A 17,500-nucleotide genomic window follows, 5' to 3' on the forward strand; every position below is an offset into this window, starting at 1 on the left:
CAAATAACTGAGGAGAAAGTGCTGCCTTTTTAATTACATCTGCAAATGGTTAGACTCTCTAGTCTTCTCGGATAAGGACGATAAGCCGGAGGTCCCGTCTCACAACCCTTCAATGTTCATAATCCTGTGGGACGTAAAAGAACCCGCACACTTGTCGTAAAGAGTAGGGCATGTAGTTCCCGGTGTTGTGGTCTGTCTTCTGTGGTATATCATGGTTGGGAGGGTAAAAAGAGCTGCCTTGGGGGAGAGAGTGATGGGCTGCGACCAGAACTCTGCTGATAAAATATCCCGGTACAAGGCCCTGGTCCACAAACGACTGACGGGAACTAGGGCAAGCCCCATTGACACCACCGTCTCCACCAAGCCTGTTGCTACCCGTGCAGTGGGGTTACCGCTGGGCACAAGGGTAATCTGTTCACGTAGCCTGGTGATGCATTCAGGGGGAACGTGGATGCTACCTTCTTTCAGTTTGAGGGTAAACCCTAGCAAGTCACCCACTTGAGTAGGTTCCCAGCAGCATTTCTCTGGATGTGCTATGAATCCACTAGCGGCTATGTCAACCCTTCAATGTTCATAATCCTGTGGGACGTAAAAGAACCCGCACACTTGTCGTAAAGAGTAGGGCATGTAGTTCCCGGTGTTGTGGTCTGTCTTCTGTGATATATCATGGTTGGGAGGGTAAAAAGGGCGCACTTAATTTGGAGCCTTGCTTTGTTGTGCGATCCCCACCACAGTTGTGGTGAAAGTTACAGTAAAAAAAAAAAAAACGAACAAAACAAACTACTGCTCTTTTAGTTTGTTATTATTTCATCATTCTGTTGAGTATATTCAATACCTATAAGATATATATATATTATACACATTTAGAAGCTAAAGGTGCTTAAATTTTAAAGATGAGGTCAAAAGCTCTCTATAGTTGTGTTTACATAGTTGAGAAATATCCGTTGAGAATAATCCATTCTCACACACTGAATGCCATTCGTCTGCCACACAAGAAACAAAAGTATAGAGCTCAAGATTTCTGCTACTGGGCAGGACGAAGAATGGCTGCGTGCGACCAGGATCGAAGAACCTTCCCTGAACTGGTCGTTCTTTCTTTTTGCCAAGGAGATGGACATATGGTCGCCGGTTATAAGCAGACCGTGACGCCTCAAATCTTTAAGATCATCCCAGCGAAGGAAGGCTGCAAAACCAATGGAAATCAGGCATGTTATCTGGAGCTCGCTGAGGTTGCCACCGCCAAACTTGCGTACCACTTCCTTGACTTGGTCTGCTGTGATGGGCATTTTCCTGTTTTGGGGGCAAGTTCCTATTATTGTAGTGCATGCCTCAAGCAGTTGTTTCACCAGAGTGTGATGAGAGGGGGACCGTAAGCAGGCTTTTTGATGTGCCCAAGCCAAGCCACCCGAAGGCTGCTGCTCGGATGGAAGCCAATGAGGCAGTTGTCCGCAACAAATGCACTAAGTACAAGGTAAACTCCAGACCTGATATTGGGAGGACTTTGATGCCTTTGGGCTCTGTCCACTTCTGCCATGCTGAAAAAGCAGCGGAGTATTTCCTAACAGTACTTGGAGCCCTGTCCTGAATGACGATGCCAGGTACCGCCTCAGCTATGTGCCTCTCTTAGGCGAATGATGCCTCTTGCGGTCCCCATGTGCCTCTCTCAGGCCCATAACGCCCCTCACAGGCGACAATACTGCATGTGGGCCAAATACACAGCCATGTCCTCTCGCAAACAATAAAGCCTCTCACAGGCTAGTATCAACGTAGGGCCCTCGTTGGCCCATAGAATCTACCCTTTGCCACTCTCTAGCCAGATCAGTTGGGAGTCTGTATCCTGGGGTCCCTCACGAACTACATCCTATGTGCTGAAGTGGATCCAGAGGAGTCCTTTCAGGCTGAAGTCACCAGAATGGGATTCTGCGAACCTCTGGGAGGCAAGGATGGGTAAAAGAGACTTTGAGTGCCAGTACGTGGTAGTTTGGCCTTCCACTAAAAATGCAGGCACCTGGTTTTGCTGGGATAAGCATATTCCCAGACTGGGGGATGTCCATCCAGTCGAGGAGCAGATGTCCACAGTGGGATGACAAGCATCCCATACTCCTGGCCATGTTCCATATGTTTAAGCACTCGTGATGTCAGGTATGGTGGGGGGAACATCCAATATTATTGTTTTTCCCTGCCCAAGAGAGAGTAAATGCATCAATGCCTTCAGCACAGGTGTTAAGCCAGCGACTGCAGAAACGAGGAACTTGGCATGTCTTGAAGGTAGAGAACCTGTCGACAGTGTGGGGCCCCCACAAAATATCCAGGGCTGCAAAAGTATATGGGTTAAGCATGTAGTCATCATAGTCCACCTGTCTAGACAGGGAATCAGCCTCAACGTTAAATTCCCGGGGGATCCACTCTGGTTCAAGACAAATACTATAATAATATTATTGCTTATAGCGCACAAATTAACATTCGAATATAATCAAATGCGCGTTACACCTAAGATACCTGAAAACTATAAACAAAATGCTATAAGAAAAACTATATACATCATATAAAAGCTAAAATACATCATAAAAACTAATTACACCGTATTAGTCCGCAGAGAGTGTAGATGCCGACGGCCTCGGCATGCAATTTTGGACATGGGTTTCCCACCTTGAAGATGTTCTCCACGTTGATGTTATCAGTCCTGTGGCGTACCGTTTTACCTGAAAGCTTGTCTGCCACTGATAGGAGTACCAGCTTTACGCCCCTGAGTTCCCTCCATGTGGAGCTCTCCCTACTTTCTGTCTCTGACCAGCTGCCTGACACTTCGGAACCTGCAACGTTCTCGCAGTAACCCCACTCATCTTGTGTTCCTAGCATTGGAATATGAGGTGACATCTATTTTCAGATCTGCATCCCAAATTGGTTGACCATTGCAGTGATGAAAGCTGTCCTTCCAAAACTCAACTTCCCTAGCTGCCTTGGGGGAGAGAGTGATGGGCTGCGACCAGAACTCTGCTGATAAAATATCCCGGTACAAGGCCCTGGTCCACAAACGACTGACGGGAACTAGGGCAAGCCCCATTGACACCACCGTCTCCACCAAGCCTGTTGCTACCCGTGCAGTGGGGTTACCGCTGGACACAAGGGTAATCTGTTCACGTAGCCTGGTGATGCATTCAGGGGGAACGTGGATGCTACCTTTTTTCAGTTTGAGGGTAAACCCTAGCAAGTCACCCACTTGAGTAGGTTCCCAGCAGCATTTCTCTGGATGTGCTATGAATCCACTAGCGGCTATGTCCCCCTTGACGATATTAGATGCTGCTGAGGCTGTGGCATACCTCTTTCCTACCCCCGCCCCATCATCCAGGTATGTGAAAATTCTGATTCCTTGTTCACGCCAGTGCGTAAAAAGGGCCTTTTGGATTTTTTTGGAAAACAAAGGGGGCAGACTCCAGACCAAATGGGAGAACTGAAAAAAAGAAAACACTTCCTTTGCCCTTGTATTGTCCAGCTGAAACCAAGAAACATTTGGTGGGATGGAAATATGTCCACGTGGTGATTTATAGTCAAACTTTAAAAACCAATCACCAAACGAGAAAATGTCGCACACTGTCCAAATGTCCTCATATTTGAAGTTGGGCAAGGCTGCTGCCTAACGGTCGCTCGGTCGCCTGAGGTGCCTTACTTGCGAGAGCAGGCGACCAAATTTCTGAAGAAGTAGCCTGAACGGGCGCCTTACTTGATTCATCCTCACTTTCTCATAAATTTAATCCCAGCTGGAATTAATTAATTCAGGGCTCTTGAAAAGATGACGCGGGCTACTAACTTTTAATTTTGCAAGCCCAAAGGGCTCCTGAAAGATTTTCTTAGGCAGCAGCCTTGTTGGGGATTCGCAAGAACCTATTAACATATCGGTGATCCAGGATCAGTCTTTTCTTGCTACCATTCCTAACTACCCCCAGGGGACTGGTAACATGAACATTCGACCAGTTTGTCTCTGTAACACAACCTGCAGAAAGCAATTCCATGATTTTCTCTGAGACAAAAGCTTCCTCTTCAAAAGCGGACTTGTGGTTTTTCATTTCATGCCTAGGTGGTATCTCAAGGAATGGGAGGGCATAACCCTCACTTATAACAGAAATAACCCATCGGTTAGCTTTAATTCTCTGCCAAAAACCCAGATGGTTTTTCAAATGACCTTTTACATAGCTCGTCGGAACCTTCTTGCTGCAGTCCATGATCAAAATGTTTTCCCAGCTGAGGACACAGGGATGGGTGCTCGGCAGTTCCGGGCAAAATGGCCTGACCTCCCACAGCGAAAACAAGACTCACTCGGCCCCAATTCGACCTTTGGCCTGGAGGCGGGAATCATCACGCGCCTAGACATGGGGGAATTCAGTTGAGAATTGTATGGCTGCTGAGGGTGAGCTGAGAGCTGTGAGCGAGGTTTAGCAGCCTTTTTTTATTCCAATTTAAGCACTTTGCTTTCCTTTACTGCACGCTTAATGCGTTTCCAGCCATATTTTTCGGCAAGTATAATATGTTTATTTCTCTCTTACATTCGTCAAGTGCCTCATTACATTCCTTCTCGTTGCTAGCGTCTGCGGCCTCCAGTTTCTTGAGAACTTTGGCGTTCAGTTCATATTGAACTTTGTTCCTCTTGTATTTAAACTCGGGTTGAAGGAGATTTTGCTCGGCCAGGCTTATCGCTACCTGGGCGTGATTTCAACTCACTTTCGAGATGTTGAAGCCACTCTTCGCTTTTATTGTGCCTCCAAGAGCTTCTTAGCCCAGGCTGGCATGTGTTCGTCCTCTGTTGATTTGGGAACGGCTGAGCGGCATTTCTTCGAAGGAGATCAGGAGTGGTGGCGGGAACTCCTCAAGCTACCAGAATGGGCTCCTCTCTCGATCTTTTCCTGCCGGATTTAACCGGACTGCGATTGTGAGGCATAAGTCGCTTGACGGCCCTGGATTTTGGAGGCATATTGCAGAAGAAAATAGCAAAAAATCCCAAGAATAAGGAAGAAAGCTGTTGCTCGTATTGCAAGAAACAGAAAAAACTGAGTCACAGGACTAGCAGGACACGTGATATCGTAACTCAGGCCCAGCCCCCCTTCATTGTGTGGGAACCTCATTTCCTGCCTCTTTCACAAGCTCAGCCGGCGGGAAAGCCATTTGGTTTTCAGTATCACCTTGTTTTAGTTGAACCGTGAAGCATTCATTTACAATAAGAATCAAACACAAATTCACCTCTTTAGCTTGCATGTTTTCCCATTGCGGACCATGTGATGTTCTCGAAGGAATTCTCCTTTTTTTCTCCTTTTTTCATAAGTTACTCCTACAATTAGTCTGACTATCCTTGTGTTACAGCCAAGTTCTTTCAATTTTACGTGTGTCAACAAGGCTAGTCTGGCTAATTAACAGAAAGACAAAAGAGTAATTTGTTGACAGCCATATTTGTATTCGGTCTATTGGGTTCAACAGGGGCTATGATGAATACATTGTTATTGGGCTTGCAGGGCTTTAATGTGAATTGTTGGTTTAAAAGTCATCCTTAATGTCACATTAATTAGGCAAATAACTTAGTGAGCATGCTCATTGCAGTTGTGAGCAACTTAACTGAGGGTTTTCACAAGCTCTTCATCCACAAAGTTTCTTTTCATGAAAAACAAAAGAGATTAGACTGAATTTAATTGGGTAATTTTGGCAACGATTTCTGTTTCCTTGTCCTTCCAGGCGTTGCTTGGTCAAGACTGAGCACACACAGTTTGAGGCAGCGGTCCAGTAGCCAGTACTTGGTGTAAGCTGCCTGATTTGCTAACTACATTTGAAGCGTGACAATACGACATTTCGGTCATGTGTTCTCTCTGAATAAAAAAGCCAAACTTTAATGATATTAGTGCCTAATTTATTTGTGCTCGAGAATGCAGGAAATGTCTTCTAAAAGGTCCAAATTTCAACATTTTCCCAGGGGACAATGCCCCCTGGAACCCCCCTACAAGCTTGTGCCCTCGGCCCTCACAAAGTGTTTCTTCAATGTGCATTGTCCATTCCTCCGCCTACTCCTCAGACTTTGCTGCCTACTGAAATTCCTATTGAAAACCCTGCTTTAAGCAGTGGCAAAGGAACTGAAAAAATCCAGGCTTGAGCAGGACTTGGACACATGTCCGTGCAATTGTGGTTCATTGCTCTGATTCCTTGAAAAAATGGTGCATAACCAAGAAAGAATGGTAATCTAGTCAATTAGTAAAAAAAAATTGAAAGGAAATTGAAAAATCATTGAAAGGGCATGACATAGTTACCCATATTTAAAAACTTCAAGATATAGTGGACAATCTGTAAGCAATATTGCTGAAAAATACCGCTTGTCGTCCCCTTCAGTCTCAAAAGACAATGGACTGCGCCAGAAATGTCAGTTTGCTGCAGAGCAGCGTTGCAGAGCTGTGTCGACTGTGGCATTTAAGTCCAATTCTAGAATGGCAGTCTCTGTCACAGTTGCTGAAGTGTAAGATGTTGGTAGCGAGGGTGCTGAAGCTACTCTCGCTCTCTGTCACTCCTTCTGTTGTGCCACTGCTGTTCCCTCTTGGCCTCTCCTCTCTTCAACCCTGTCTGCTGCTCATGGTGTCAGTTGCGGCATTCAGCTGCAGCTGCTTCCCATGAGTCAAGGTTGACATTGACAGACTTCATGTCCTTTTTACATACGTCCTGAAAGCACAGCATTGAGTGGCCAACTGGTCTGGAGCCTGACGTGAGCTTGCTGTAGAGGACATCCTTTGGCAGGCATACATCCTCCATGCGCTGAACATGGCCAAGCCCACACATGCATCTCTGAGACAGCATTAGAAACATACTTCGATGTTCACACGCTTATGGACATCCTTGTTGGGCACTCTGTCCTACCAGGTTATGCCTTGAATGGGTCTCGGGCAGCGTAGGTGGAAACTTTTGAGGTGGGTTTCCTGTTGGGCATAAGCTATCCACGTTTTGCTGTTGTAGAGTAGGGTGCTCAGCACATGTGTTGTACACGGAAATCTTGGTGTTTGTGGTCATCTTGGGTGTTCTCCCACAGACTGGACATGGCTGATGCTGGTTTATCGATGCGCTTGTTGATCTCGCCCTCAAGGGACAGGTTGAGCCAAGTTAAGTGAAATCCTCAACAACTTCCAGGGTGTGCCGACACCCTCGCCCATCACGGCCATTTTCTTCTGCAGTCCTTTTTGTGTGAGAGAGGGCAGGGCAGCATTACTGGCAATTTTCTCAGAGCAGGAGCTGGAGTACTTTTGTCTTGGCTTGCAGGCAGGACAGGTTAAGCAGCTGATCATGTATGGAGGAACACTCCATCTTCTGATTCTCACCTCTTTCACACTACTACTCCCACAAATTCTCTCTTTCACTTTGTGTCAATGGTCCTCATTCTTCTTTCACATATTTCTAATAGTTGTAGGTTGTGACAACTCCCATTAACTGTCCTTGAAGGTTCTTACTCTCACAAAAACCAGAAAGCATGGCCATAGTATTCCTGTGAGGCCGGTCTTACATGTAACTTGATTTTTTGGTAAAAGTACTTTACATCCTTTCCTTTCTTTGGTGAAAGTAAACTGTTACAAAACAACAGGAATGTGAACCAAAGATGGACGTTTTTCAAAACTGTGAAATATTTGGGAAAGTTCCTTGTCTCAACAAAGTTCAGTTTAATATCAAAGAATCAAGAAATTGACTTTTGTCTAAGAAATCTTTGAAAATTTGAAATTGCAAATTTTTTCAAAAAATGTATCTCACTGATCATTGTATCCTTAAGATACAGACACAAGTGTAAACAATGCTGTTAACAAAAACTTGCGTGACAACTTGCCATAAATTTTGGTGGTATTGCAGTCAAGTTTAATAAGATTTATATGTCTCTTCATTCTGATTCATGGAATATGTTCATTAGGTTTTTCTGTTTGGGTATAATTGGCCCTGTTTTCAAATTGAGCTGCTTTGTTTTCGATGTGATCTGCTGTGTAGTTTATTCAGTTACTCTTTCTGAATTGAAACTTAAAGGCCCACATTTACCCTACAAGCATAGCATGCCATGGAACAATTTTCATCAGGAAAATCCCACCAAAGCTGAAATTCATCCATTCAGATCGCTACAATAAGCAATGCGAATTTCCACAACAAAAGGAAGTGGTCAAAGAGCCTGCGGGTTGAAGGTGGGCTTTTAATGCTCTTCGTTTTTGGGTATTAAAAATTTTAGTCTTTGTTTTTAGTTTCTTCATTTTCAATAATGCACTTGTTATAGGCAAAAATTAGAATTTCGTTATAAAGCATTCGTCGTCACCTGTTTTTTTAACCTAAGTTTTGCTTGACTTGATGGGTCACAGCTCTAACGAATAATAAGTATTAAGGCTAGTACAAAAGTCAGACCGGATCAACTCAAATTGCTCAGCTCAGATTGATATTAAAAAATGACAAGGCCTTGAGAAATCACCCTAGATAACCTCAAGTGGTGAAGTGAAATCAGGGCAAATGTCAAATAACTTTAATGTACAAAGGCATTTTTTGCTCAACCTAAGGCGAGCAATCAGAATCGATCCAGTCTGACTTTTTTACCTGCCATAATTATTATTGCGTGAAACACAAATTTATAGAGATTGATCACTTCCCTTTTGGTATTTCTCTTTTAGTTTGATGTTGCAACAAGTGAGCTTGAAATTTACAAAAGCAAGCATGAAGCAGCATTAAGTCAACTAAAGGAAGCGAAAGATAATTTGGAAAAGGCATTGGAGACACAGGAACAGAGGAAAAGGTATCATACACAAAATGTGAAGAGTCTTACCTGTTGCTACATAAATTCTTTAAAATTTAAGGCGGGGTTAAACTGCAAGTCACTTTTCACTTGTCATTGTTTTACCTATACTAAACCAACCCAAAACCTTTAAATTAACTAAACTTAGGCCTTAACATCGTTTTTAGGCATAATTAGGCCTTAAAGTTTATCATTAGTAAAGGTTTTGTAGTGTGTGACAAGTTTGTGAAAAGTGACCTGTACTTTAGAAAAATTTATTAATTTTATGCTTTTCTATCCAGTGAAATCCAGTCTCTAAAGGATGAGGTTCCTGAATTACAGAAGAGATTAGTAAAGACAGAGGCAGAGCTGCTAAAAGCAACTGAGGGAGAGAAAAAGGCTTCTGAAGAGGTTAGTTTATAAGAATTGAGATGACAGAGATCAAGGTGTTGAATTGTAGTGCAAGAATCAACTTGTAATTAAATTCAAGAGTATCCCAAACTTTATGCATAATACAGAAGTACGTGCCAGAACAATCAAAAGTTAATTTTTTTCTTCAAAAATTTCGGAGTTTGTTTGCTTAAACACTCAACTGCCAAAAGTGGAAAGTCTGGGACCTAATGAGGACCCCTGAGGAACTCCACAACCAGTGGGTTGAAGACCAGATTTCCAGCCATTCACCACTATGTACTGTTGTCGTCCACTTTAATAATCCATCCCCCAATCAAACAGGTTACCAGATATGCCAATTGCCTGCAACTTTAAGGGCAGAATATCGTGGGCCACTGTGTCAAAGGCCTTACAGAAGTCAACAAAAATTGCACCTATCACTGGACCTTTTTCCAAAGCAATCTTCCATCTTTCTGTCATTGCAACCATCATTCCCTCTGAAGACAAACCTTTACTAAAGCCCCACTCGGACGAATTTCTTAGAGGTGAAGAACTTAATATGTGATCATCAATAATTATGCCCACTTGGGACTCAAGCAATTTAGCCAACATGGATTCCTCTACATACCTAGCAGACCTTCAAACATTCTTTGGTATGACACAGTTCCTCAGTAATTTCATACCAAATCTTGCCTCAGTGTCAGCAATCCTATTGGGGCCCAGAGCGCACCAGTGAGCAGTCCAACAAATCAATGGACTGGTCACATCACCAAATTCCCTGTGCTACTTTGATAGTTCTAAGCCAGAGACCATACAGTTGTATGCACAGTGTGGCCTTAGTGCAGTCCTCATCCAAGACAACTGCTCAGTTGATTACTGCAGCAGAAACCGAAACTTGTTATTCAAACATCGAGGAAAAAATGTTAGCAGTTGTCCAAGGCCTGGAGAAGCTCCACTATTATGCTTATGGCCGCCATGTCATTGTTGAATCAGACCACTAACCTTTGGAAGCTATTTTTAAGAAACACTTGTCTAATGCTTCACCATGAATTGCCAGGATGATGCTATGCATTCAGCTGAAGTACATGTATCATATTGAAATCAAGTATGTGCCCGGGAAAGACATTCCTTATGCTGATACCCTATCAAGTCTAAGTCCATGCGAAGGTGAGACAATTGCAGATGTGTGATGATCTTTGCCCTTGTCTCAATGTTACATCACTGTTTGGAGGTGATGGATGGCACAGGCTCCTATGTTACATGTAGGATATTAGGAAATGATTCAATTTGGTTGTTCATAACTGTGACTCTTATTTGGTGCACTATGCCACAAAGATCAGATGATGATAACTTTATTTGATAACATGTACATTATTTACTATTCCGTAAGGCTGTTGTAACCAGGGAGTGGGTTGTGAGGCTGGGCTGTCACAAGCTCTTGAAATGCTCCCAATGGCGTGTGACTCTAAGAGCCTCTGTCAGCTAAGTCCAACTTCTGGCCTCCACGCAGTGGAACTGGCGCCACCTACAGGAGAAGGGGCAAAGGCAAAGCCACTGGTGCCTTAAAACCACTTGCCCAGGGGAGATGGGGCTCTTAGCCTGTGAAGGCAGCCCATCCAGGGAAAGGTAAACCCTGATTTCAAACCTCCGCTGCCTTGCAGCTATACCTGATCTCAGGAAGGCTTCTGGAGTAAACCTCGAGGACAAACCCAGAGTGGAGCCCCTAAGCCGGATGGCGGGTGCTCAGCACTTCCTTCCGGCAGCTTCTGCAGTGGAACTACAATCTTGGACAAAACTCTTGGGAAAAATTCTAGCTTAAGCATCATTTGGCACGCACTCACAAAATATCTTGGTCCTTCCCCCCTTCCCCCCTTCCCCCCTTCCCCTTATACCAATGTTGGTAATGTGATGCAAAATACTGTGCAAGCCTTTGGTCGCTTTTTAAAACAACATTGGAATGGGGGGAGGGGAGAAAGTAGGAAGAATTTACTCTTTATCGCACAGACAAATTAGAGCATCACATTTTCCCAACAAGTTTTGTCCAAGATTGTAGCTCCAAGTTGTATTGGTTCTTCCTTTCCCTTGGACCCAGCCAGTTAAACTGAGAGGGGGACACTGTCATATGCCCAGCGTCTCCTTATCTTCCCACCCAGGCCTTAGCACAAACGGGAGAGGGCACTCCAGTGGTGTTGCAAGACTCCGGCACAACACGGGAGGAGGCAGTTTACCGCTTCCAAGCTCTGACTGATTGGCATAAGAAGGAGGGGTCTCATCTGACGAATCGCAAGCTGAACATTCGCACCATGTGCCCTGTGGACAACTCCTGCAAGACCACCATAATCAACAAGGAGCTGGCACGACTCAACAGTGACGTCGCCTATCTTCAGGAAACCCGGCTGGCTGACAGGGTTACTTATGGAAAGAGACTACACCTTCTTCTGGCAAGGCCTGTCCCCGGATGAGCCGAGGCAGTACGGTGTAGGTTTTGCCGTGAGGAACGCACTGATTGCCACCACAGAAACCTCCGCCGGAGGAGGCATGAATTCTTGCCCTTCGCATGAAAACGTCGGCGGGCTTTGTGAACATCATACCTGCCTACGCCAGACTCTGAAGTCCACCCCAGAAGTCAAGGATCAATTCTACAAGGCTCTACAGGAAACACCATCCCCAATCCCAAGTTCCGAGGGCATATATTTGCTAGGTGATTTCAACGCTTGCGTTGGGACCGACTGGCAAGCATGGCTGGCCTACCTGCGTCGGCCACTTCCGCGTCGGCAGGAAGAATGAGAACAGGCAGAGGTTGAACAAACTCTGCTGTCACCACGGCCTCTGCATCACCAACAGCGACTTTAAGTTTAAGGTGCTGCACAAAGTGTCTTGGAGACACCCTTGGTTGTTCCACTGGCACAAACTAGACCTCGTCATCACTAGGAGAGCGGACCTCTACAGTGTCCTCCACATAAGAAGCTATCACAGCGCTGACTGTGATACGGACCACTCGCTGGTTGCAAGCAAGGTCAAGCTGAAGCCCAGAAAGATCCACCATGGCAAGACCAAGGGTCGCCCCCGCATTAACACCTGTGGCACTTCTGATGCCATTAAAGCTCAGAGCTTTGCTAACAGTCTCCAGGAGAAACTTGCAACTTGCTGCCTAACCAGCAATCCGGATGCCAAATGGTTTCACCTCCGTGATGCCATCTACGACTCGGCCATGGCTGCATTCAGCAAGAAAGAGTGCAAGAATGCTGACTGGTTGGGGGCTTGCTGGGAAGAAATGCAGGCAGTCACGGAGGCCAAGAGGAAAGCAATGCCGGCTCACAAGCAGAACCCTTCCCCAAGCACACGCAACGCCCTTCGAGCAGCTAGAAGCAAAGCCCAGCAGACCACCCGCCGCTGTGCCAATGAGTATTGGCAGGACCTATGCGCCAAAATCCAGCTAGCAGCAGACTGTGGCCATGCAAGGGGATGTGTGAGGGCATCAAAACTGCCACTGGCCCTACGAGCGTCAAAACAGTCCCACTCAAATCAAAGACTGGCAAGGTCATCACTGATCAGAGCATGCAGCTGCAGCGTTGGGTGGAGCATTATCTGGAGCTCTACTCAACCCAGAACATCGTCACAGACACTGCCCTCAATGCCCTGCCTGGGTTGCCAGTAATAGAGGAGCTTGACAACACGCTAACACTGATGAATGGTATATGAAATGAAACACTGGAAGAGCTCAGCATAGCCATCAATGGTCTCACCTCTGGGGGAAGGACAGTATCCCACCGGAAGTTTTGAAGCATGGGAAGCAAACCATCCTGCAACCGCTTCATGACCTCTGCCTGTGCTGGGAGCGAGGTCACATCCCCCAAGATATGAGAGATGCCAACATAGTCACCCTGTACAAGATCAAGGGTGACTGTACTGATTGCAACAACTATCGCGGCATCTCTCTTCTGAGCATCGTTGGCAAAGTCTTCTCTCAGGTCACCTTGACCCGCCTGCAGAGCCTTGCTTCACAAGTCTACCCCAAGTCACAGTGTGGCTTAAGAGCCGAAGTTCCACAGTGGACATGATCTTCTCCCTCCGTCAGCTGCAGGAAAAGTGTCGAGAGCAGCATCGGCCATTGTTCCTTGCCTTTGTGGACCTCACCAAAGCTTTTGACTTGGTGAGCACAAGTGGGCTCTTCAAGCTGCAGGATCGCTAAAGCAGCTGCTGTCATGGCCAAACTCAACAAGCAAGTGTGGGGCAATGACCTGTTGAAAGAAAGGACCAAGATATGCACCTACCAAGCTTGCGTCCTGTCGACTCTCCTTTATGGCAGCGAGTCATGGACAACCTATGCCAGACAAGAGCGGCGACTCAACTGATTCCACTTCCGCTGCCTTCGGCGCCTGCCGCACATCAGGTGGCAGGACAGAGTCACTAACACCGAGGTCCTGGAGCACGCTGGCTCACTGAGCATGCCATCACTGTTCATTCAGCGACCCCTTTGATGGCTTGGCCATACACATCGCATGGAGCCTGACCGCCTGCCAAAAGAAACCCTTTATGGAGAACTGTGGGAGGGCGTCCGTTGCATGGGTTGACTGCTGCTGCGCCACAAGGACATTAGCAAGCGAGACTTGCAATGTGCACTAATCGACACCAGTGCATGGGAGGACATCGCCAAACACTGAGATACATGGCGGCAAAGTGTCAAAGCAAAGGTTTCAAAGGCAGAAGCGAACGCTAGAGTCCAGGCTACATGCAAGAGAGCGGCGAGTAAAGAACGCACAGCTGCGCAATTCCACAAGGCACGTCTGCGCCACCTGCAACAGAGACTGCCACTCCAGGATCGGGCAACACAGTCATACAAGGTCAAGGTCCTGCCCAAATCCCCAGCGCTAACCATCGCTTCTTCGAGATGAGGATGCCACTACTACATTATTTACTATATTTATTTGTATATTATGTATTAAACTTATTAGTTTACATCATCAGTATTATAATTGAAGCACATGTAATTCAATTGTGAGACTGCAAGATGTTATCTTGATAAACGTTTTATCATTCTATCTGAACATCTAAGTGCACAAGCTACACCTGCATATTAGAGAATTACTCAAAATCAGAGAGAAAACTGTCAAGGATGTTGACCTTAACTCCCTCTAAGCAGGGTGCTGAAAAATGCAAACCCAGAGTCAAAGGATCTGTATTCTGGGTAAACGTAATTGCAGGCATCGAAAAGACTGTGAAAGGATGTGCTCCCTGCCAGCATCACCAGAATGTGAACGTGAAAGAACCTCTTCCTCCTCATGACGTTCTACAACAATCATGGCACACACTAGGATCAGATTTGTTCTTTTGGAACAATTCAGCACACTTAATTGTCTGTGATTAATCCCACAGATTAGAAAGCTGAACAACATTCAGTCGAACACCACCATTGCCCACCATTTTATTTATTTAATCAATTTGCCAACAAAGGCAGGTGACAACATTCCACCAACAAGATCCACAGAACCAAAAACTCTTGTGACATCTTTTGTCTTCTTTAAATTCCTCTTGCTCACCAACTCGTCAAGCAGGTTGCAAATCGTCTTGCTGGTGGTTTGGGTAAAATACCTGCTAACAGGTTAAAACGTGACTGAAAGGAATTCAGTGGAATATACTTATCTGATCTCATACCTACCAATTCCCTAAAGTGAGGAAGGGCAAGAAGGGATGGGGGCTAAAATTCGCAAAGATTCACTAAAATACAGGCAGCCAAATAAAATACTTGCAAAGATCAGCTCAAAAGTCACAAGGCAATAAGCCCTTGCAACCACCCCACAGATGATATAAAGTAAGCTTGAAGACAAACCCACCGGCCACATTGGCATGGGCTTAACTTTGCGTAAATTACATTTACATTTAGCCATAGTGATATTTAAACTCATTACCAATAGATGAGCTTGGGAACTGGTTCCTTTAAAGTTTGGTAAGGAGCCTGAGCAAATTCAGGCCTAGCAGGGAGGTATCCATGACAACCCCATAAGTGAGAACCCTGAAGGTGCTTAGATAGTGGAGGCAGGGGCCTCAAAACTCCCCCCCAAGAAACTCTAAGCACCCCAAGAATAAGAAAGGAGACTCACTTCTGTAGGAAATGCATACCTGGCAGAACTGCTGCTTCATAGAATGGATGCAAGTAATGCACCTCCAAGTCATTTTATGTTATGTTGAACTAAGAGAAAATATGTTAAGGAGGCTCGAAAGGGTTTTCAGCTGAGCGCGCGCGTACCCACACACGCAATTCGTAAACTGCTCGTGTCAGCTCGTGATTCAAATGGGTCACAAGAAATAAGCAAATACCGCTAATTTCGCTCTCCTTTCTTCTACTTCCTATAGACATGAATATAAATAGACATCTCCTATTCATGAAAACTACGAAAATTCTACACAAACGGTTTAATGGTCATTTAAATCCGTTTGTGGTGACCTTCAGCTCAACTCGCGCGTGCACTCGAATGAGCGGGTGACACATGCGTAAATGCCGATCTTGTAAGCGCTTCATTTTTCCTGATTTTGGAACTTTACTCCTTTATATCTCTGCTTCCGGACGGTGAATTTTTGTCATTTTTTGCATGTTAGCATAGATTAATTTAAAACATTTGTCTTTCAAATTTAAAAAAATTCTGTAGGTGAAAAAAAAAAATTAGAGGCACATTTCAAAAAAACTTATTTTTCTGAAAAACTGACCTACAGATTTTGTTGAATTTTAAATTTTTTAGAGAGTATTTTTATTTGATTGAAAAAAGGAGAAACTATTTCGAGCCTCCTTAAATGCTTTCTGTCTGGTTATTATTATACTCAGCAAAACTGCTTCTGATCTCTCTACGAGCATTTCTGCAAAATAACCAGCCCTGCCCATTTTGTTCCAGCTGCGTAATATAAGAACTAAAGTAGAGGAAGCTAGAAGTTCTCTACAAGCTTCACACAGCAGGTGGGTTTTTCCAATATATTCGTGCAATGTTGTGGGTTTTAAGGTATTTTTTGACTATTTGTTTATATATTTATTTAGTTTGCAGACGTTTCATTTTAAGCGGGCTACTTTTTCGAAAACGAACTTTCAATAAATTACACGATTCTTACTGACTCACTTTGATCCATTGTAATTTATTTAATTCAGTAAAACAACTAGAATGTCAAGAAACCTTTTGCTGTATATTCTGATCCGTTTTGGACGTTGCATATTTATATGAATTCCTAGTTATTTGCACTCGCCTTAGCCACTCACCAACGTGATAACTACACCAGAATCTGTACAGTAGTCCGCCATGTTGGATGAATAGAGGAGAAAGCTGGTGCAAAATGTTGCCTTGGTCCTTTCGGATTTCTATGTGTTTTTTATTTAAAATGGAAGACAACTAGAAAGTGTGCAGCTGGAGGCGATGTTTTCTTGTTCTTCAACAAGAGATCAAGGGTGTAAACAGATGCAGGTACTAAGTAGGCACAATGGATCTCCAAATCATTCAAGTCGTTGTGGAAAAAAATTGTCCTCTAACTTGGCCATGTGCAGCTACGTGTGAATAAATATTTGATGCCCAGATTGCTGGAAATGCCATTTCGGAACCCCTGAGTTTGTTAGTTAGCGGTATTTATTTTTTGTTGCAAGTTTGTGTTTATCAGTTTTGTAAGGTGTTGGTGAATTGTGCTCATTTTCTTGCGAAATATGTCTTGCAGAGGTAGAGTTTTAGAGGCCCTTATGCAGCAAAAGTCATCAGGAAAAATTAAAGGAATTTTTGGTCGTCTGGTAAGGGTTATCAACATCCAGTAGGTTGAAAATAGTGATGACCTTATTTTTAAGGTTTGCTCGAGGACAAGTTTTTTAAAACAAGAGCTCTTGCAAACATCTGAAACAAAACTGGTGTTTCTTCTTTCGACTCCCAGCACAAAACAAGCAATTATTTTCCTGGATGTTCGTTGTCTTTTTGACTCTACACTGAAAGCATAAAATGCAGGATGCTATATTTAGTTTATAGCAGGGAGATATTTTTTTTATTTACAGTGCTTCTTGCCACTGTACCAATAGACTTTTAATACATTGTACATTTCCAAGGAAACACTGAAAAAACACAATTTAACAAATAGATTCCATGTTGCCGTGCGTCTGTTCAGTAAAAGATCACAGATGACGTCAAAATGTGGTAAGAACAAAAAAGTGGCACACGAGGCGATCACAGCCGAGTGTGTCACTGATGTTCTTACCACATTTTGACGTCTTGTGTGATCTATTACTGAACAGACCCACGGCAACATGGAATCTATTTGTTTTATATAATAAAGAATTAAACTTTATTCACATAAAAGCTGATGGTGACGTCAATCGTGCGTCTGTCCTTTAATAGATCA

At 44.4% G+C, this 17,500-nt stretch overlaps 1 protein-coding gene across 1 annotated transcript in view; it reads left to right on the forward strand.

The window, feature by feature from the left end:
- Nucleotides 1-17,500, forward strand: part of LOC137983971 (structural maintenance of chromosomes protein 4-like) — a 100,874-nt gene that overhangs the window by 41,690 nt on the left and 41,684 nt on the right. Inside the window, exons 14-17 of the mRNA XM_068831128.1 lie at nt 8,652-8,773; nt 9,055-9,163; nt 16,030-16,091; nt 16,832-16,901. Coding sequence (XP_068687229.1) covers nt 8,652-8,773; nt 9,055-9,163; nt 16,030-16,091; nt 16,832-16,901 — 363 coding nt within the window. The remainder of the gene's footprint in view (nt 1-8,651; nt 8,774-9,054; nt 9,164-16,029; nt 16,092-16,831; nt 16,902-17,500) is intronic.

Source organism: Montipora foliosa, chromosome 13 (genome assembly GCF_036669935.1).
Source record: "Montipora foliosa isolate CH-2021 chromosome 13, ASM3666993v2, whole genome shotgun sequence".
Lineage (NCBI taxonomy): Eukaryota > Metazoa > Cnidaria > Anthozoa > Scleractinia > Acroporidae > Montipora > Montipora foliosa.